The 23,411-nt window shown below is 42.6% G+C and overlaps 1 protein-coding gene across 1 annotated transcript in view; it reads right to left on the bottom strand.

Moving 5' to 3' along the window:
- PTGFRN (prostaglandin F2 receptor inhibitor) overlaps positions 1–23,043 on the bottom strand; it is a 64,169-nt gene extending 41,126 nt beyond the window's left edge. Inside the window, exons 1-5 of the mRNA XM_075063582.1 lie at positions 23,040–23,043; positions 16,963–17,328; positions 15,433–15,852; positions 8,279–8,662; positions 2,860–3,288 (exon numbers count right to left, since the gene is read on the bottom strand). Coding sequence (XP_074919683.1) covers positions 2,860–3,288; positions 8,279–8,662; positions 15,433–15,852; positions 16,963–17,328; positions 23,040–23,043 — 1,603 coding nt within the window. The remainder of the gene's footprint in view (positions 1–2,859; positions 3,289–8,278; positions 8,663–15,432; positions 15,853–16,962; positions 17,329–23,039) is intronic.
- Between the last annotated feature and the right edge of the window lie 368 nt (positions 23,044–23,411).

Genomic DNA, 23,411 nt, shown 5'->3' with positions numbered 1-23,411 from the left:
GGTGGGGTTGTTGCAGGGACACCCCCTAGAATGGCATGCAGCTCATCATTTCTGTGGGATCTGACACGGAGAGGCTGTGCTCTCTGATTCTCTGATACAGTGGTTCTCTAGTACACTTGCCCCATATTCTAGGCAGGACTGACACAACATAAAGGAGGGAATGACTTGGGGGTCATTCCTATTTTTGTTTTTGCACCCCCGGCCGACCTCAGCGAAGGTCAGCTAGGAGCACCCACAACAGCAGCAGACAGTACAGAACGACCGATAACCGTCCTCTCATCATCAATTTACAATGGCGCAGCAGACGGTACAGAACGACTCGTAACCGTCTCTGCTATCTTGCAAAGGCAAATGAATGCTGCTGTGTAGTGCTGCAGTACCGTCTCTGTCAACGGCATCCAGTACACATACGGTGACAGTGACAAAAGGCAAAACGGGCTCCTTGGTTGCCACACTATGGCATCTGCCAGTGCAATCCAGGGAAAAAGGGTGCGAAATGATTGTCTGCCATTGCTTTCACAGAGGAAGGAATGAGTGACGACATTTACCCAGAATCACCCGCGACACTGTTTTTGCACCATCATGCATTGGAATCTCAACCCAGAATTCCAATGGGCAGGGGTGACTGTGGGAACTATAGGATAGCTACAGGACAGCTACCCACAGTGCAATGCTCCAGAAATCGACACTAGCCTCGGTACATTGACGCACACCACCAAATTATTGTGCTTTGTGTGGCCGCGTGCACTCGACTTTATACAATCTGGTTTAGAAAACCGATTTATGTAAAAATCGGAATAATCCTGTAGTGTAGATGTACCCTCAAATTCTCTCAATGTTGCACTTGCACCAGGGTAGCATTGCTAACCGTGAGAGAATCTCAGAAAAACCGCAGTGGGGGCACAAGCTGTATTTAGAACAGGCCAACTTTTGGCTTCCAAGGGGACATGCAAAAGGTTCTCTCTTTAGGCAAGCACCCAGGAGGTAGGCTTCCCTCTTTTTATTAGGCTTGGGAACAGCCAGGAACTCAAAATCACCACAGATTCTTGTTAAACCAATTAGCACAAGGAATAGAAAAGCACGTGGCAGCTTAACGCTTTTGTGGCTGCTGACTACAATGCTGGTGCACATCAGGCCCCACTCTTTTCCAGTAAATGTCTCATTTAGAAAACCCTTTGGCACTTGGGCTACAATAGTTACACTTCCATATCAGTGAACATAGCGAAACTAGCAGAAAGTTTCAAAGAGTACCAGAAACAGGAATATTTACACCTACCACAATTTTTTCCACAGAAATTAACATGGGCAAAGACATCTCATAGCTCCAGGTTGCCTCAGCTGAACAGAAGACTGTTATACATGGCACACATACATGCTGCATGTTGTGGCATACAGCTTAGTTTCCTGGGGGCAACATCCCTTGTACCACAAAAGCAGGTTCTCTTCATCAGATGTTTCTATTAACATGGTGCTTGGTATTTCTGTTTGCAACTACTAGCGATCAGACTGAGTGCCTGCCATATTAATGATAGACTGACTGCCATGTGAGGTCTTTCCTATGAATGAGATCGCATCACTGCTGGAGAAGCAAGCTTTAGAGAAACATGGTAACTTGTCTGATCTTGCAAGGATTAAACCTCTCCATTCCCAGGCCAAGTTACAAATCGTGCTTTGAACATTATGCATGATTCTTATAAATCTTCTCTTTGCTGGAGCTGAATCACTGTAGGGATTCCCTTTGGTCTCTCTCTAGTCTGAGGCTGTGACCTGCGCCGTTTTAAACTGGTTCAAGCTAGCTGGGTTTTAGACAGGGCTTTGCCAATCAAGAGTGGAGGGGACCAGACTGTTTAAACAAAAATATTTTGCAAGATGCACACATTAAACAAAGAGAAAGTTTATAAAAGCCTTTTGCCTAAATGCTATCTTCTAGTATAAGCCCCCACTCAGTGATCCTACATCTAAACTGGAACACTGTTGTTAAACTGTGTTTTAAACATATTTTGGACCGACCCAAAAGTACCCAGCTAGACGGAGTCAGTCTGAACCCATTTTAAACTGTTTTTAGAATTAGCTGAGGTAATTTTTTTTAGCCCCCCGCATAGACAGGGCCTCAATGATGAACAGTCGAAGTCTTGCCCATCCAGTTACCCTCCTTCCAGCAAACCAGCTCTAAATAGAATTTCAGCACTGTATGGCTCTCACACTTGGCTATTATTTTTCAAAAGCCAGTTCCTTGCATGCCTGCAAGTTTCTCTGTGGTGCCTTCTTAAAGGCAACCACCTACAGGTAAAGGATGTGGAGAAAACTACAGTTTCCAGGCTGTAAGCCTGTCAAGGCATGGACTGTCTTCATTTTGGGCTTTACAAAGTATCAAGCACAGGTTACCAGCTTAACAATAAAGGCATTACAGAGGCAGAGAGAATGTCATAGTTGTTGGCAATGAGATGCATCCTGGAAAAATCTTTACGTGGGAGCTAAAGATCCTGACAGCTTATGCTTTGTGTACCATGACTTTTGAATAGAAGGCACAATAACCTCAGTGCTCTGGCCTGATTCCAGTTCTGAAAGTTACATTCTGTCTTCCTAAATTCCCACTGCAGTTTGATGGATACACTGTTATTCTTCACTTCCTTTCCAAAACACTGCATGATACTGTTAGTACCATTAAGTAGTTGCTCCCTTTCACTCCAGAAGGGGCTACAATTCTGCAGTGGATGAAACAAATCCTAAATGTATATATATGTAGCTTCCAAAACCCACTGGAATACTTTAGGCTGGCAGGCGCTATATAAGAGAAAGCTAAGAAATCAGCAGCTACCAGCAGCAAGAGATTTAAACCAGTAAGTGTGAAGTACCTACCTTGGGTAGCCCAGAAAACACTGACCAGCATGGAAGTCACATCCTTGATCTTTACCCAGTTGTTGTTGTTGTGGTGCCAGCCCCAGGCAGAGACGACACAGTAATAATCCCCTCTGTCTGCTTCAGAGGTCCACTGGATTCGTAAACTGAAAGTATCCACGGCCTGTTTAGAGAAAATTATTTCCCCATTCTGGGTCCTCTCTCTGCTCTTATCCCCAACCAGCAACGTCCAGTCTGCATCCATAGTGGCAAGAAGTTCATCCGTCACAACAGCGTCACTGCGCAGGCGCATTCTGTAGTACCAGGAGACTGTAAAACGTACATTTGCTTCTGTGTTCTGTGCATTCATGATCCTGCACTCCAGTTGTGTGGGGTCATCTGAAAATTTAGGTGTTTTAGAAGCATTCAGAACTATCTGGTAGTCCAGCTCTGCAAGGGAATGGGAAAGTAGGAAGAAAGCCAAGAGATCATGTTAAAAGTAGCAAGTAAAAAGCAAACACCTCAAGGTAACAGTGAAAACCAAGTGTAGTCCTGATATCTGGAGCTATCAAACATGACACATAAAAAGCATGTGGGCTAAATATAGAAGACTTGTGAAATCAGGGGATTGGGAACCTGGACTCTGGCTCTGCCATAGATTTGTGTGACCATCAGCAAGTCCCAGAGACCAAAATTTTCATAAGTGGCCTTTTATTTAGATATCGAACTTACTTGTTGAGCTTGATTTTCAGCTCTCATGGACTTTAGCTGGTGTTGCTAGAGTCCAGCACTTCAGAAAATCAGGTCCAAAGCCTCTCAAGATGATGAGGCATCTGAGAAATAATGTTTCCTTCCCTGGCCTGTTCACCAACATCCAAGTGTGCAGGTTTCAGTCTCAGATTTTAAATCATCTTCTGTGTTTCCTTGGAGAGCTCAGGACACTTCAATCTCAAATTGCAAACTGACTGAGACTAGAGACACCCCATCTCCTCTCCCTGTCCAGGATAAAACAGGCCATCCCCAGACACCACCCCATCCCAGTTACTGTCCCACGCCCCACAGATCCCCAATACCAGCTCCTGCCTTGGCCCTGGAGAACCTTGACAAGGTGTTGGCGTTAACTCCACCAAGCATCCTTGAACGTTTAGCTGGTTAATATGACAACCAAAGATGCATGTACCAAAAGCAATTTTGAGCTTGAACTGTGAAGTGGTACAACCCATATGGAGTTGGAATCTCTCAAAGTTCATAGCTTAAGAGCTGAGCGGCTGAATCTAAGGTTGGAGAAGATGGTTGTTCTGACCCAGAATATGATGAGACAAGGTTGCATGACTTTGTTCTCTACTAGATTACAGAGACAGCAGACTACAGGCTTGTGAACTGAGATACTATGGTAAGAATCTCTCAGCACTGAATTTTAGTTATGGAAATAAGTGCTTTCTACTAATAAGACAAGACTTATTTTTCCCATATTACTTTTTTTTTTTTTAATGTTACTTGAAAAACATCAAACATCCTACTATTTTCTGACTAGATATCCCAATATTTTGTTTTTGTTTTCAACATATTTATTCTTTATTCCTTTATCTTGTGGTTGATGTATTAATCTCAGAAATAGTAATTGTCTATAATTGGGACAGAGAAGAAAATGCAAGTCTAAAATGTAGCCAGCTCTAAAACATGGCACTAGAACACGTTAGTGGAAATGCTTGGAGATAAGTCCTAGTGCCTTTTCTCTCCAGGTGCACTAATAAGTCTCTGGGAGCATTTGGTAGTGCAATTCCACTTAATCTGGCTACATCTACACTGGAAATCTTAAGGGAATCTCCTGCAGTTACTATCACTAGTGCAGCTTCATCAGTGCTAGCAACCCTGGGAGCACTGGTGTAGACTAGACATCAGTTGTTTTAATCATTGGTTTTTACAGGATTAGATGACAAGGGTAAAAATGCAAGAAGCTAGTTTACACTACTGCCGCCATGGTTGCTAGCACCAGCAATGGTGGGAAATTTCCCTAAAATTTCCAGTATAAATAAGGCCTAAAAATATAATGCACAGAATTCTGGTTCCACTGTGGGAGGCCATGAGACCCAGCACCGCAATCCTTGAGAGAACTAAATCCCCACAGATCCAAGACAGCTAGACCACTCCTCACATCCTATTTACACACAGCAATAGTCTTCAAGACTTGAAACTGAAGGACAAGTTACTCAAACCATTCTGCAGTAATCTGACCCCTCCCAAGCCAGAGGGGTTACAATTCAAGAGTGGTAGCTACAGAAGGTTGTGTCCTGTGACTGCTTTAGCAGCTTGGTACAAAGATGGTAGAGTTTGAAGGTTGAAACTCTTCTCAGGCCAGGAACAGGATGAGAAAAGAGCTGAAAGAAACAGTTTTCAGCTAATCACTTTGGTATTAGTATTAATTATTATTATTGAGGAGAACGAAGGATTGCTAGGGAGAGTTTTGGCTTTGACAGCACCACTCCGGCTAGGCACGTCATACTGACAGACACACTCAGACAGAGGATTTAAAAGGAATAAAAGGCTCCCTGGATAAGCCTCATTCCTCCATTCTGTCAACTGTCAACAAACAGCCTCACTGACAGTTCAGTGACTTAATACCACCTTAGCACTGAACTTCAATCAAGGAGGAGGAGGTTAGTGGTGAGTTTAGGATGCAGTTTAGAACCTCACATGCCGAGAACTCTTCTCCCACCCCCTCATTGCCTTAGGCAGCAGTTATCTGAGTAGCTTTTATATACTCCTGCACCTCAGCCAAGCGGTGAGCGAAAGGACAGGAAATTTCCGCCAGCCTAAGCAATGCTTCAGACCAGAGACAAAAGTGACCTTCTGCAGCCAGGTTTTGAAGCTCAGCAATGTAACAGGAAGTTGGGAATGGCCAGATGATAGTTTGAAAGGAAGAAGGGAACCAGCACAGGATAGCATTGGCATTCAGCTCTTAAAGCATATTGGGAACATTTTTTAAATGTTAATGGCTAATTTACTGTTTGGAAATGCCAAAAAGTATGCCTAATACTCCCTACAATGCATGTGGGAAATAAAGAGTAACTCAAAGAGGTCTCAGTGGGATCATCAGCCTCAAGACTTGGCCATTCACTTCTGAGTACCTGGGTTCAGACCCTAATTTAGGATTGTTGGCCTCCATTCTAATCCTCAGACCGGCACCACGGTTTGGCATTACTGCCAGTGTCTGATCAGGAATGGCTCTCAATTGGAATAGTAGGAGGCTTCAAGCCACAACTGAGTGCACTGGCAGAACTGGGGGGAGTGGGGTAACTTGCACACCAGCCTGGGCACTAACTGGGGACTAGGCTCATTTAACTCTGAAAGATAATCAGTACTTTCTGGATTTTAGCATAGAGTGTGGGTAGAAATGCCCCCTCTCCCTCTCTGGGTTTGAAATGCTGTCAAAAATAATTTAGATCCTAAATGCAAAAGTCAAATAAAGAAATTGTTTTAATCATTCGTTGAGAGAGGTTGACATGTCATGGCAAACTGAAAAATACAGCTCATTAGAAATTCTGCTTAGGTTTGATATTCTGGATCACTCCAGCATGACTGTTCGCTTCTCAGGATATTTGCATAAAAACAGGATCTTTGCAGCTTAAGAGTTCAGCCAGGGTAATGCAGAGCAAGAGCTGGTTAACTCACCATCTTTGGTGTAGGCAAGACACAATGGAATATCAATCTAATAACACATTCACCTCTGAGAGTGGGGAGAACACTATCCTGCTCTATGCTACTATGTCTTTTCAGTCTCCAGCTTCTATAATTCTACATCATAATCCTGTCCACAAGAGTTAACACCTTCTTGTCAACTGTCTGTAATGGGCCACTCTCTTACCACTTCAAAAGTTATTTTTCCTCTCTTGGTATCCTGCTGTTAATTGATCTTGTTAGACTGACCTCACACTTGGTAAAGCAACCCCCATTCTTTCACGTATTTATACCTGCTCCTGTATTTTCCACTTCATGTATCTGATGAAGTGGGTTCTAGCCCAAGAAAGCTTATACCCAAATAAATTTGTTAGTCTCTAAGGTGCCACAAGGACTCCTCGTTGTTTTTGCTAATACAGACTAACACGGCTACCACTCTGAAATTTGACACCACAGATGTAATTCAAGGATTTTTAACATACCATCTGAACTAGAAGACATGACTTACTCCTAAGTGACACACGGTATGACCTTTGACTTATAAAACAAGTCCCTTGATGTCATATGGCAGGGGTGAGCCTGAGAAGGAGCCAGAATTTACCAACGTACATTGTCAAAGAGCCACAGTAATATATCAGCAGCCTCCCATCCACTAACCCCACCCCTGACCGCCTCCCACCCACCAGCAGCCCTGCTGATAAGCACCTCCCTCTCACTCTACCTCCCGATCAGCTGTTTCGTGGCATGCAGGAGACTCAGCGGGGCGGGGGCGGAGAGAGAGAGGAGTGAGGGCACGGCAAACTCAGGGAACGGGTGGAGTGGGGGCAGGGCCTGTGGCAGAGCCAGGGGTTGAGCAGTGAGCACCCCCCTGGCACATTGGAAAGTTGGTGCCTGTAGCTCCAGCCCGGAGTTGGTGGCGATACAAGGAGCCGCATATTAACTTCTGAAGAGCTGCATGTGGCTCCGGAGCCATAGGTCGGCCACCCTGTCATATGGTATTAAGGGTCTCTATAATAAAGTAATATAGGGGAGACCACTAAAAAGTAATATAAGGTCAGTAAATTCATGACTGGATTAGACACTTATGGTTAGTGCATGGAGCCACGAGAAGTTACTGTACAAAGATTGCCTGGCTTGGTAGGCCTGTGTACAGCCAAAGACACAATTCTTTGTATATTTGTAAGTTTAAAACTAGAAAAATTCACTCATTTATAAAATCTTAAAACTTATTTACAGTGAATAGAAAATTCTGCTAGTCCAGGGTAACTTACATTAATAGTCACCTGGAAACAAATACCACCCATCTGAATATTGAGGCATTCAGTGAGTGCAGTATAAAAACCTTTACAGAACAGATTACAAAGTCACACTTATGGGAATGGTTATATTTATTCTTTTATGACCGGTTGTTCCATAGGGACTGTTATCAGTCTACCAAAGGTGTGGAAGCTCCAAAGTTCACCAGTTTACATAGGTTGTACTACAAGGCCTTTAGGCTCCTGGCAAATCTCCAGCATGCCTCTCTTTCCTAAAATACATGACAACAGAGGCCAGAAGAATGGATGTGAATGGATCTGTATCGCAAAGGACACGGATAAAAAGACCCTGGCGCAGGAACATTTTTCCATATCTGTGGTCAACAGGATAGTGGGGTGGCCAGAACAGACCCTGTAATGTTTTTGCCTTGCACACTCTACAGTGGAGATGAACACAGGAAAAGAACGGCTCATTATCTGTTGAGCCTCAAGATGGAGCCACTCACCTAATGCCGTCACCATCACGCTGACTGGTGAAGAGGTCTTCTCGACCACTTTGTGCCAGCTCCCATTGTGCTGTGGCACCCAGATAGCTGCTTGGCAGAAATAGTAGCCAGAGTCCTCCACACCCACATCACGCATCAGCAGGTGATAGGAATTTCTATCCACATGACTCAGGCTGATGAGGGGAGAGTAGCTGACCACAGAATCACGGTCCACACTCAACAAAAACTGGGCATCTGACAAGGTATCATCATGTGACTCACTGAAGTACCACGTCACCTGAGCTTGGAAGATGCCACTTCTGTCTGTTGTCATGTTGCAGGTTAGGTCCAGGGAATCCCTTTCAGTCACAGACACGTTGCTTGTGGCAATAAGCACATCCAGAACTTGAATATTAAAAAAGACAAGACAAGACAAGTGTTAGTTTCAAGAGTTTGTCTCAAACTATTTAGTGCCTAATGCTCTGGTACTGTAAGTTCTCAAGCAACTTCAGTTCTCTGCTTTCAGTGCTTAGTGACTTGACTACAGGTTTGTACTGATCTAAAAAAGTCGCAAACTATCAGTGTGTATAGGAGTTAGGACATAGGAGGGAGAAATCAAGACTTGAGTTTTTATTCCTAGCTTTCCCACATACTTCCTGTCTGTGTTTAGGCAAGGAACAACCTCTGCACTTGCTTCCCCATGAGAAAAATGGGAATAATATTCCCTTAGCTTACAGAGGTGCTAAGACACATGGGGCCTAATTCACAGAAGGCAGAATTCCTATTGAAGTGCACCCATTTATCTCAGAGCTGAATTTAGTTTCTGTCTAAACAATTCTGAGCTCTGATGACCAAAAATAAATAAATAAATAAAAATAAAAATAAAAAGAGAAAAAGAAGAAGCAGCAGCAGCTACAGAGAGTTAAGTGTGACTTAATGTAAGCAACCATGGCCAAACTTTGAACTCCTGACTCACCTTAACAGGGTTGCCAAGACCAGAAATGAAAGTGCACAGAGGACGATGGTAAGTTCCATAGACTGGTGCTTCTTCACATACTACAGTGTCCAACATACACTACAAATTTTACACCAATATAAATAGCTACTCAGTGTTGTTGTCACTATGTCAGTCCCAGGATATTAGAGAGAGAAGGTGGGTGAGCTAATATGATTTATTGGACCAACTTCTGCTGGTGAGAGACACAAGCTTTCAAGCTACACAGAACTCTTCTTCAGCTCTGGTAAACTTACTCAGAGCATTTAAAAGGTTCCTCTCCTGGCCAGTGGTTGTACTCAGTCCACAGAACTCCTGGTCACAGCCAAGCATTCAGAGAGGACCTTTGTGATCAGTAGGCTGGAAAGCTGGTGATAGCATCAATTTAGTTTAAATTAGGGCTGTTGATAATCACATGAGTTAACTGCGAATAAACAATTAAATCGCAATTAATCACCATTTTAATTGCACTGTTAAACAATAGAATACCAATTGAAATTTATTTAATATTTTGGATGTTTTTCTACATTTTCAAATTTATTGATTTCAGTTACAACACAGAATACAAAGTGTACAGTACTCACTTTATATTACTTTTATTATAAATATTTGCACAGTAAAAATGATAAAACAAAAGAAATAGTATTTTTCAATTTATCTCATACAAGTACCATAGTGCAATCTCTTTATCATGAAAGCGCAACTTACAAATGTAGATTTTTATTTGGTTACATAACTGCACTCAAACACAAAACAGCGTAAAACTTTAGAGCCTACAAGTCCATTCAGTCCCACTTCTTGTTCAGCCAATCGCTAAGACAAACAAGTTTATGTTTATGTTTGCATGAGATAATGCTGCCTGCTTCTTATTTACAATGTCACCAGAAAGTGAGAACAGATGTTCGTATGGCACTTTTGTAGCCAGCATTGCAAGGTATTTACATGTCAGATATGCTAAATGTTCGTATGCCCCTTCATTCTTCGGCCACCATTCCAGAGGACATGCTTCCATGCTGATGATGGTCTTTAAAAAAAAAAAAGCAGTGTTACTTAAATTTCTGACTGAACTCCTTAGGGGAGAATTGTATGTCTCCTACTCTGTGTTTTCCTCACATTCTGCCATGTATTTCATGTTATAACAGTCTCAGCATATGTTTGTTTTAAGAACATTTTCATTGCAGATTTGACAAGACGGAAAGAAGGTACCAATGTGAGTTTTCTAAAGACAACTACAGCATTCGTTCCAAGATTTAAGAATCTGAAGTGCTTTTCAAAATCTGAGAGGAACAAGTTGTGGAACATGCTTTCAGAAGTGTTAAAAGAGCAACACACCAATTCGTAAACTACAGAACTCGAAATACCAAAAAAGAAGATCAGCTTTCTCCTGGTGGCACCGGACTCACATAATGAAAATGAACACGCGTTGGTCTGCACTGTTTTGGATCGTTATCAAGCAGAACCTGTCATTAGCATGGAAGCAGGTCCTATGGAATGGTGGTTGAAGCATGAAGGGACATAAGAATGTTTAGCACATCTGGCACATAAATACCTTGCAACACCAGCTACAAAGTGCCAGACAAATGCCTGTTCTCACTTTCTGGTGACATTGTAAATAAGAAGAGATCAGCATTATCTCCTGCAAATGCAAACAAACCTGTTTGTCTGAGCGATTGGCTGAACAAGGAGGAGGACTGTGTGGACTCTAAAGTTTTTACCGTACATAGCTGCATTCAAAAATAAAACAATTTTTTAACATAATTCTACATTTGTAAGTTCATCTTTCATGATAAAGAGATTGCACTACAGTACTTGTATTAAGTGAACTGAAAAATACTATTTTTTTCATTTTTAAAGTGCAAATATTTATAATAAAAAATAAATATAAAGTGAACATTGTACACTTTGTATTCGGTGTTGTAATTAAAATTAATATATTTGAAAATGTGGAAAACACCCAAAAATATTTATATAAATAGTATTCTAGTATTAACAGTGTGATTAATCCCATGATTAATTGCTATTAATTTTAATTGTGTGATTAATCATGATTAAATTTTTTTAAATTGCTTGACAGCCCTAGTTTAAATAATGAAAAACATGCATTAGGAGGGACTTCCACATTTTTCATCTCCTATGCTTTGTTAACGAGTGCTATTATTTACCTCCTGCTGCAAGACTTGTCAGGTGTCTGCTACCTTGTTCCCTCTCCTTCATTTGTCTATTTCAGGGGTAGGCAAACTATGGCACCGGTGCCAAAGGCAGCACGTGAGCTGGTTTTCAGTGGCACTCACACTGCCAGCGTCCTGGCCACCAGTCTGGGGGCTTTCCATTTTAATTTAATTTTAAATGAAGCTTCTTAAACATTTTAAAAATCTTATTTACTTTACAGACAACAGTTTTGTTATATATTATAGACTTACAGAAAGAGACCTTCTAAAAACGTTAAAATGTATTACCAGCATGTGAAACCTTAGAGTAAATAAATGAAGACTCGGCACACCACTTCTGAAAGATTGCCAACCCCTGGTCTATTTATTTATTCACATTGTTTATGCACATGTCCAAGGACTGTTAGTGTACAAACAATAGCTCTGTCTGGTTGAACTAGCTCTAATCCCTGATTGGCATCCTAAGGGACCTGAGGATCCCATGGACCCCAGTCAAGGATTAGAGCACAATTCTACTAGACTATGTACAAGCAGAGTTGCTACATGTTCCTTAACTGCAGCCATGTGCCCATCTCAGAAGGTGGCTGGGCATTTCTATGGTGGGTGAAGTGATTTCTGTCTATATGCTCATTCCCGTACATATTGTCTATCAGTTTGTAAAGCACTTAGGGTACTATATAAATGCAAGAACCTACATGGTGTTTTCCCCCCAATTATCAAAGCCCTTGTCTTTAAAACCAAGAATTACTCCTCTCACAGCTTACCACTGCATCTGACAGCACAGAAAAGTCAGAAGGCTCAATCTGACACCACATTACACCAGACTTGAAGAGTTGCAGTCACCTACATGCCCCAAGTACCTCCTCACAGCTGACTGACGGATCATCAGTTTTTCCTGTTATGATCCTCATGATATGAGTAGAGAGGGCTAGTAAAACCTCCACAGTAATTCTGCAGGGCTGTAATAGACTAATATTACAACTCCACTGTAAGGTGAAGGGATCTTCCAAGAAACACAAGTTATCTTCACACAAGCCATGGGAACGCAAACACTAGATTTTATAAACCAAGAGATACTTTTGTAAGAGTCTCACCCCTCCCCACACTCCTGAGCTTCCTTTGTTCTATTATCACTGAAGTGCCTGAATGCCCCATTCAGGATTACAGGCCCATCACGCTAGGTGGTGCACTTAAACACAGAAAGAAGAGGAACTCCCTGTGCCCGAGATCTTAGAATCAAATTTAAAACCAGGCAAGCAAATGTGACAAACAATAGAATGGAAGGTAGCAACAGGACAAGGTTAGCAGTAACGAATTCATGAAGATACACACAGCTAGTCATGTGCACAAATTAATGGCACCATATCAGTTTTTCAGGTTCAAACCTCCCTATTTTCAGGAGCGACTGTAGTGTCCAGGACGGCCAAAATAGCCTGGAATACCTTTCGTTCACCTTTGTCTTTAATATGGAGGTACAGTCTACAGAGACAACAGGACCCAGCATATAATGCTCTCCAAAGCCAAGCCGCCAGGCCATGCTGCATGATGATGGTATATATAGCATGTACAGGCAACACTCCACCACCCTCCATTTTGCCTACAAGGAGGAGGAGGATGTGATCTACTCAACTTTATGCAATTTAGGACTGGCCTCATGCTCCTGACAAATTGCTAGTGCTGCCATTGACCATGCTGAATTTAAAAGCCTATAACAAAATAAAAAATATCATCAAAAATGCATTCCCTGCTCATGCACAGTTGCTAATCTCTCTCAACCACTGATTAAACCCCACCTACATAAGTCAACTTCTCAAAAATTTATGAACTTGACAAGACAATGCCAGAATTAGAGCCCTTACTCAGCATTGTACCCCAGGACTCTGGAGAGGGCATCTGAGAGCTTTCCTGTCTAGCAGACCTACCCCAAGAGAAGAGGGAGCAGACTGATCCAGCAGAGCTCACAACTAAGCCCCACCAACCAGAATTAGCTATCTAACCTTAAGTTCTGGGTTCTCTCTATGACAAAGGATTTCACATGGCAGAGGCCTCAACTGCCTGAACACACTGTCACAGTTCAGCAGAACTGCACCTGTATTTCCCCTCAGCAATCCAGCAAGGCCACCCCCTCTCAGGCTTCCAGCTCCCCAGCTGTTGCCTTTCTTGGGTGGAGACAAACTAAAACCTCACTTCCCTCTGGGAATTTGCATGCTGCCCAGCTCCCTGCCTACACTGTGTTATTCCCAGCACAAGCAGGCTGCCCAACCTCACCTATTTGCTTTCTCTTCAGAGACTGATAACAGAGGTATAAATGACCACACCGTTCTTCCTGTGCAAGCCTATTTTATTCTTAAGGTAAACAGCACTACAGGGAAAGCATTAAAGAATCTACATGCATTGTGGTAAGCTCACCAGATAATCGCCCAACCCTAACGCAGCCTCTAGCAGCCTAGCCCTTCCACACCCCATCCAGATTTTATGGTCACAAGTTAATCACAGCTTCAGCTCACAATCAGCACCCTCATAACATCTTTTATACAGCTCAGGGGTCTTAGAGCTGGAGTTTCCAGGAGCAGGTAGTTAGTGGACAATTGGTTTTCCTCCCCTGGTTGTAGTTTCAAAAGGGAGGATTCAAAGTGGATAATTTGCATTCTCCTCACACCGCCACCCCCCCGCCCTGTATTTTCTAGGAAATCTACTTTACATGCACTGTCCAAAAAAGTCTTTTGAAGTTCCTAACACTTACATTAGTTAAGTCCCTAGAAAAGTTACATACAATTCTACAGCAACACAAACAATTGCATTTTCAATACAATGGATCCCAAATGCACCAAACCTAATGAAACGAAGTTTAACTTAATTCAATAAAGTGTCTTAATTCCATAAGGTTTATTCAGGACATCGTCAATCTGTCACACACATTTCCTAAAATACTATCACTCTCATATTTCTGAGGGGACATCATGTCTGTTCTTCCACCAACTACTACATGATAAGATGGCATCACTATTACAACTCCCCCAACCTCACACTTTGGCAGGGCTAGCACAGTTACGTGCTCAGTGTATCTGTTCATGAAATCTGTGGGCAACAGATATTTCGATACTCACAACCCAGCACCAGGAGTCTTTTTGTTTCCTAAACATATGTAATTTATAGTGCCTTACTCAGGTGTGCTACAGTGCTTAGAAATACTCCTTGCTAAACAGCTGCCAACATTACAGAGCAAGCAGTCCAATGGGTTGGGAGCACCAAAATGAACACAAGCAGAGCTAAACAGCCGTACTTTGAAAGGAGATCAGTCTTTACCCTGAAAAGCTATATACAGCAAACACTACACACCTGCCACTGAAGCACAGACACCTCTGGGGAGAAGAGAGGCTGCTGTTTATCATAGGACAGAAAATAGAGTAAAAAGAGAGAGGAATTTGGGGAGAGAAAAATACAAGTACTCAAGTAGAAATGTCACCAAGACACAGTAACAACCCCACTCTTGGGAGGTGCAACAGGAAATTAAATGACCATTAAGGGTACATCTCCAACAGAATAAAAGACCCGTGGCACAGCCACGACTGGCTCGAGTCAGGCTCACAGGGCTCAGCATGCAGGGCTAAAGACTGCTGTGTAAAATGTTTGAGCCCGTGGTCTGGGACCCCAAGTTGGGGGGAGAGTCCAGCCTAAGCCCAAATGTCCACACAGCAATTTTACAGTCCGAATGAGCCCAAGTCATCTGACCCAGACCAGATGCGAGTGTTTAACTGCTGTGTAGACATACCATAAGTGATTGGAATCTGGATTTTATACCTCATTTAAAAGACAGAGCCCTCAACAGCACATCTGTCTCAGCACTGACTCAAAAAGAAGAGAGACACCAGTATCACCTCCTGCAGCAATCTAGGTTCTCCCAGGAGTACTGACCCAGGCTTTCCCTGCTACATTTCTGCTCTCACAAGTTGCCATGGTTTAGGTGTGACATGGTTACAAGTCATAAGGAGACCCGTGCACCTGAAACTCACTAGTCTGTTGGATCACCACGCTTGCTACTTCCACATTCTTCTCTTGGATCTTCTGCCAGGAACTATCTGCACCTTTCACCCACTCGCTCACAAGACACCTGTAGAGGCCCTCATCCATTGGCAGTGCCTGGGATACAGAGAGTCGGTAAATGTCATTTGCTACTGTGTCCAAGCGCACATCTCCACTCAGGTAGCGCTCTTCATATTTCGGGCTGGGCTGGAACTTGCCCTCATGTGTCAGAGAGAGGATTTCCTGCCAGGCTGGGCCATTCTTGAGCTCCCAAGTAACCTGCAGGTGAGTGTGTTCTGAGGAGATGGTGGAAGCTGAGCAGCGCAATTCAAATGAGTCTCCCTCAGACATTTTGCGAGGTTTCGAGGACTGAGCTGTAGATCCATTCACAGTTAAGCCATCGGCAATCACTATTCAAAGAAGAAAACATTATAAAACACACAGAGTAATATATGTGAGTTTATGAAAATGGTAAGGAGAGGGGATGGGAAATGCTGCTGGCTGACTGACCCAACTATGCAATTATACTGAACTCTCACAGCAGGTCTTAGACAATCACTCATCTCCCCCACAACTTTCCTGCCCTCTCAAAAAACAAAGTCACATTAAACCCCAGGTATTTTATCAGAGCAAGCCACCCACTTCAGGAATCAGGAATGAAGTCTTTAATTTTATCATCATCCCTTTCCCTCTACTTCTGTTCTCTAGGGCAAGACCAAGGCAACACAATTCTAATCTATTGTACATCTCCATGGAAGGGCCTAACTGTTTTTGTAGTATTCAGAAAAGAAACACTAAGGGGAAAAAACTCCTTTTCTATCATCAAAGGAGATAAGCCAGGATGCTGCTGCTGAAAGAACACAGCATGTTGTCTAGAAAAAGGGAAACTACTCCTACCTCACTGGGAAACCCCTAAATGACCTCACCCCTCTTATTTCCTTTCTCCCCCTCCTAAGTCATTCTCCCTGCCTCAACATCAACCAATATTTTACCACGGGTTGTGGTGGATTCTCCACCACTGACAATTTTAAAATCAGGATTAGATGTTGTTCTGAAATCTCTGCTCTAGGAATTATTTTCGAGAAGTTCTGTGGCCCATTTTATACAGGAGGTCAGACTAGATGACCACAATGGTCCCTTGGAATCTACGAATCTGGAAAGACTGTAAATTTGCAGCATCCTGGACTCTAAGAACAAACAATTTTTAGTTTGTTATTGGTTTCTGGCAGTTGGTAATACGAAAAAGTTTGGTGGCATTTACAATAATGTGCCTCCTTCGCCTCTTTATCTCACTTCCCTCTGCTGTTGCCACCACTTGAAGGGCATATTTTTGAAGGGTGTCTTTAGGAAAGGACCTGGAAGGAGGGGGAACCACATACAGATAACTAGTAACACGAATTTAGACAAAATGGGACTATGCCTATTCTCAGGACTGTATAGATGTACAACATGACGAGAACATCCAGTGGTATGTATTTGTCTGCTGCAGATTACAAACACCCCTCACCCTGTGGAAATACCTTTCACTTGGACTGTAGCATCGTAATTTCCCTGAACAGTGGCATCTGTGCTGGGGGTGATGCACTTGTATTCTCCTTCGTCGACTGGCTGGATACTTTTGATCAGAAGTTCCACAGCATTATTGCTGCTCCGCCTCAGCACGATTTCCCCGCTGCCAACCCTCTTCTGGTATTGCTGGGAGGTGAATGACAAGTCCCAAGTACTCACTATCCGCACAAAGTCAGTTCCCTGGGAAAATTCCCAGTCAAAGTTCTGCTCACTGGGTCCATCATAGTCAGTAACACTGCAAGGAATCACCGTCTCTGTACCTTCAACTCGAATGAGTGGGCTTTTCGGTACCCTCACAATGCGTCCTTTGCAGAAAGCTAGGTGGGAGAAGAGAAAAAACAGACAATTAGCACAGGAATTATCACGGTGAATCAGATGTGACGTCTGGCCAGACAAGCATTTGGTTTCTGACTGTGCTAAGTATCAGATTCTTCGGGGGAGATGTGAGAAGCCCAAATATGGATAATTATGGAATAACCTGACAAGTTTTTCCTTCTAACTCCAGTCAGTTACAGGCTGTCCTACACATTAGGTGCTTCATCCTCTATCTGCATTTCATGCCCAGTGTAACTATGGATCATGAATAGCCACACATCTAATTCTTTGAATCCTGTTAAGCTATCACAAGATATTATTGAAAACAAGTTTCACATATTAACTATCTGTTGTGTAAAAAACAATTTCCTCTTTTCAGTTTTAAGTTTGTTGCCTTTCAATTTTCATTTGAATGTCACCTTAACTTTATGAGAAAGGGTAAACAAGAGTGCCCTGTTTACCTTTTTGTACTGTTGTTATATTCCCTCATTCACTCCTCTTTCTAATAAACAGTTCTATATGAGGACAGTGTGAAAAGATGGGAAGTCTTCCCCCTGTCTCTAATCATTTGTCACCCACCATTTCAATGCCTGATAACATATTTGAGATGGATTGGCCATAAGACAACACAGTATTCCAGGTAGGGATGCATCACTGATTATATAAACACTTTGCAATACTCTGAGCATTATTCCCTATCCCATTCTGTATTCCTTCTATCACTGTTTGCTTAGTGACACGCTGTCTATTGAGGGAGTTTCCACCTTCCTCTAGAATGCCAACTGAGATTCAGTCATTAAGATCAGATGAGAGTATCCCACAAAATCCATTTCCTTCAGACTTAGATCTTTGCCAGAGTAGATACACCAGTGGCTTTACATAGTACAACTAAGAACTGAACCAAGAATTAGACCCTTCTACTTTACCACCCAATCTTATTGCCATAATGCTTCTGCCTCCAGAGAATTTCAACTAAGACACAGCTCTTTTGTATGTAGAAGGTGGAATGACTACACAAGAGAAGCAACTAATTGGCCCTGCCGTCCCAAAGTGAAAATCTGCAGTTAATACAGGATTTGAAGCTTGGACATACTGGGCTCCCTTCCCCTTTAAGCTAGTTGCCATGTGACATAATGATCACCAAAAAAATCATGGGCTCCCCCAAACCCTCTAGAGCAGATGTGTCAAACAAGACCCAGAGGTAGGATCTAGGTGTATGATTTATTTATGCAGTATGTTCAGAATTTGCAGAACTTAAGTTTTCATTCTTTTTAAAAGTGAATTTTAGCCCTTCTGGTTGCAAAGAACCTAAAACCTAACCCCACTAATTGTAAGCACTCACTCTTTCATTGTTTAGTGTTAGAATATTGAGAGAGAAGAAAGGAGTAGGAAACTAAACAGGAAGGAGGATGAGGAAGGAGGAGAAACCCAGGGTGGAAACAGCAGTGGGCCTAAAGGATAGCAGATTTTCCACCTAAGTAATGCTGAATGCAATAATAAGGAACTAAACAAATAATTAACAGTTTCGTTTCTACACAAAGGACAGTCTAACCTGATCTCTCTGAAAATCTCCATAAAGTCTTACATTTTTACTCTGCCTTGACAACCAAAATTAAAAATGGTATTTAGCCTTCTCCACAGAAAAAAAAAAAAAAAAAAAAAAAGAGTTCAGTACCTCTGCTCCAAAAGCTAGTGGCTCTAAACACTTCTGTAATCCTATGCATTTCCTCTCCTCACAGTCTACTCCCACAATAAAATTAAAGTAAAACAAACTTTTCATTTACTTAAAAGATCCCCAACTTCTCCCACTTCTGGGGCACACTTTGAGACTACCTGTTGACTGCGCTCTCAATCCTCTAAAATCTTCTGATAGAAACACTGGCATTATCAGGGTTTCTATCCACAACAGGTAACAAACACTGTAATTGTGGTAAAATGTCATTAATGCAATATGAAAAGTGTGCATCTTGTCACTGACAAATCTTTTGGGCACATTCAGTTTCTGTACTCGATATGTAGAAAATCAGGTCTGGTCATCATTTGCTGGCTAAGGGACTATTAGCCAAGGAGTCACAGATATTTAAGGTTTCAAAGGACAAGGTCCTTTCTCCCCTTGCGCACCACATTTAAAAAAGTTGCCTAGGCTCTCCCCCTTTTCTGCCACAGAGCAGTTCAGTAAAGAATGTTGTCTTTCCTTTTCACATCAGAAGAAAAGAGCCTGATCAAGATTAAACTATCCAGACTGAATTGCTGACAAACAAATTCCAAAACAAATAAAAGGAAGCCTACAGTCCAGAAGAAACAGCAGCTCAAAATGCAAGCACAAAACTCAAAACAGAGAGGAAAGGCAAACAGTCCCCACCAAGCACCACTCCAAAACCCCAGTGAAGACCGTGGCACAAATGCTTAGGGTTGGTAGATCATGATTCCTGTACCACCAGATGGTGATGTACCAAAAAACTGGAAAATATTGCAGATATTTATTGGAAAACCAACAGTGCTCAGAGCTGTACAGAAGAGCAAAAAAGACATAGTCCCAGATAGCATTCCTTAAATCCCATGACCATGCAGGCACAAAGGAACGTGATAATTCCCTGCAGAAGACTGGAGAAGCAATACATTATGCTAGGGCCAAATGCAAACCATTTAATTTAGCCAGATGACCTGGCAAAGAAACAGTAGTGAGATTTTTCCTGTGGGTTTGGCTCTGTAGCCAGAGAATAATCTCTGCAGCTGCAGGCTGGCTTTGGCAGGTTAGCTCACTTCCCCAAGAGAGAAGGAGAGCTGCCCTGATTCACAACCCTAGCCTTTCCATGAAAGGAAAACACTTTTTCAGCAAAAGATGCAATCCTTTCAGATTCAGTCTCTCAACAAAATCACTTACACAAACCTGTAATTCTGCTCTGTCACCCCCAGCTACACATCCATTGCAACACATATTGGTATAGTGTTTGGGAGTGCCAAGGGGAAGCCAGGATACTGAAAGGACCTGTCCTCCCAAGACCACCCCGACTTGTAGGACCATGAAGCAAGGTAAAGTCAATCTAATATCCAGAGTCCTCTGAAGAACACTCACATGAACTCCGAGCATAGACTTAAAAAAATAAAGTTCGACAACTTTTAACCACTTCACTTCACCATCCATACTGGGGAAGCCACCCGTTACAGACATGGAACAACAACACATTTGCCTGAGAAAAGGTCCATTAAACTCAACATGCATAGGATACAGGGGGATTAATGCGAAATTCTGGCCACATCCAAATTTAGCTATAGGATTTCCAACAAAAACATCCCATTGGTTAAAATCATGCTGTTGTCATATGAATTTGAGCCCAGTTCGAATGCCAGGATTGATCAACAGGAGCCCCTCTCTTAGGGAGGGGCTCCATGTCACTGCCCACAGGGCGTGCCCTGCCCATCCACACTTCTTTCCCACAACCTGCACCAGCTGGAAGTATAAGTACTTACTTCAGTGCAACAACAATTAAAACCTCCACAACAATTTTAACGTAATTTATTTGACTGTTTGGGCACAAAACTACCTTCTGATCACAGGCAGCATGATCTAGCAATTCAACTAACAGATGAATGAAGCATTGATAGGTGGTCTTCATCACCCCTGCTCTTAACTCTTAAGATGCATTTTCCCACAGAATCACAGCCCACATTCAACCCTTCATTTAGTAGTACATTTATTTCTGCTGGGCATAAGCATGATATGGCAAAGTGAACACTGTGGTTAAGCCTAGCTAATTTCCTGACTTTCATGCTATTAAGTTTCCAACCTTAGTGCTCCATTAAATGTAGGTTTTTACTTTTAACATCTTTTAAGAAAAAGAAAGCACCATAATAAACCAAATGAAACAACAGCAGGAAGACATATAATTACATGATAGATCAAGTCATTTAGTTGTTACTTAGTAAGGAAACTGGACTGCACCACCCAGCTATGTTTCTTCCACTTACTCCAATTCAGTTTTAATGCAGGAGCCCACCCAGAGAGAGGCAGAGTTTACTGTCTGCAGTGTAAGGAAGGAGATGAATATAAGCATGAAGATGTGCTCCTGCAGGTTGCTGAAGACAGAAGCTAGAGGGACTAATGTACTGGTTTATAGCGTGTTTATCTCCTCTCTCTACACACACGCACACCACAAATCAAGTTAGTACTACAAACTGACCCAGCGTTAAACAGCTCAAGCACATTTAAACCCCAGTAAGGATCAACTCGTATCTTTCCCTAACCCTCCACTCTTTCCTGAAGGGTGAGAGTCATAAGCAAAAGATGAGCCTTGCCATGTGCCTTGTATGTCAAAACTGTCTTTGTCAGACCAGCGAGGGGAGTGAATTCCAGAGTCCAGGATACTTCACCTACAACACTCTGCCACAAGCCCCCAGACATTAGAATCTGGAGGCTACTGATCACAGCTGTTGAGAAATAACATGAGGAAAAGCAATATTGAAGGCCTTGGCTACACTAGAAAAGCTGCCCAGGTTTAACTCAATTGATTTAGTTAAGGTACTGCAAGCTCCCTAACATAGGATGAACTTAAAAAAAAAAAAAAAAAAAAAGTTTTCACCCTTGCTTAAACTGGTTCATCTTATATCAGTAAATTACTGAAAGGCTAACTCTTCATGGTTATACATAGCAATCTACTGTCAGGAAAGAAGGTCTGAGTAGAGCTTCCTGAACAGTCCTGTGTTCTTAAAGGTGCAAGTGTCATGCACCTTCCCTGACCAGCTCCATGTTGATATCCATGAAGTGTCCCCAGTGATCCATCAACACTTGCATAACCATAGATTTCTGTGGAGGTATTCTGTGGCAAGGTGGGATGGTGCCAAAATACGGATGTACATGCCATCTATCACCCACCACAGTTTGGGAATCTCATTGCTGCAAAGCCATCTACTATGCCCTGCGCATTGCCAGGGATCAAACTCTTGCATAGCAGGGGACAATTAATGGCCCTGCATGACAACATCTCTCTACCCCACCCCGCCCTCCCCCCCAGGGAATTTTCAATTTCAACAAGATTTTCCACTGTCTGGTAGCAATGCAATGTTACATGTTTCCAGAGTATGATCACCACTCTCTTCTCCAGTATCACTGCAGCCCTTATTCTGGTGTCCCTAAGCTGAAAGCTGAAGCAAGCTCAGGACACAGATCCAAGACTGTGACCTGTTGCATCCGAAAGTTCTGCAACCACTGCTCATCATCCCAAATCTGTATTACAATACGATCCCAATCATCTGCTCGTTCTTGGAACCAGAGCAGTCCTCTGCCTCCCGCAGCTGCTCCATGAGTACCACCACCATCCTTGATTTGTTTTTCTACTCTGTCCCTCAGCAAACTGTCCTTGAAGAAATCATGTCCTCAGTTGTTGCAGTAGTTCCTGCAGGTCTGTAAATTCAGGATAATCGTGCACCCTGTGTTTGCAACCTTCATGAAAATAGTACAGAGCTCTTTGAACTCCGTGCTTCTATCAGAGATTGCAGACAAAGTGCCATATGGGTTTGTGGGATTATTCTTTTCAAAGGCATGAAAATTATGGGACATGGATGGCATTATGGGATGAAGAAATTGCCTGTTGGGAAGTTAAACTCTGGCTCTCAGCAATCCCCGGGCAAGTCGCTACTATCCAACAAAACATTACTGAAGTGTCCCAAAAGTCACTGTCCTAGACAGCAGCATTTGTCACACAGGGATACTTACCCATAGTGCACTGCGCTTTGCATCGACACAAGCTCTCCTGGTGAGAACGCACAATGAACAAGCAAGAAGATAAGTATGCACATGCCTGAGCAATATGCAAACTTTAATGGTTGTATGCCACCGTAACTTGCATGCATAAAAGTTTGTAATGTGGACGTGGCCTAAATAAGAAGGTAACTGTGTTTTCCACTAGTCTTCAGGTGTAGCCCCACATACAGTGTACTGCAGTAACCCAATCTAGCCATGCCTTTGCCATCTCTAATGTGGTGAGGTCTACACATTTGCACTGTGATTAACAGAGAGACAGCTGAGCACCTCATTCTTTCAAGGTCACTACAGATCCCATTGACTTAAACTGAAGTGTGAGCATTT

The sequence above is a fragment of the Chelonoidis abingdonii genome, chromosome 1, assembly GCF_003597395.2.
Source record: "Chelonoidis abingdonii isolate Lonesome George chromosome 1, CheloAbing_2.0, whole genome shotgun sequence".
NCBI lineage: Eukaryota > Metazoa > Chordata > Testudines > Testudinidae > Chelonoidis > Chelonoidis abingdonii.
This window is presented reverse-complemented; position numbering and strand designations above follow the sequence as displayed.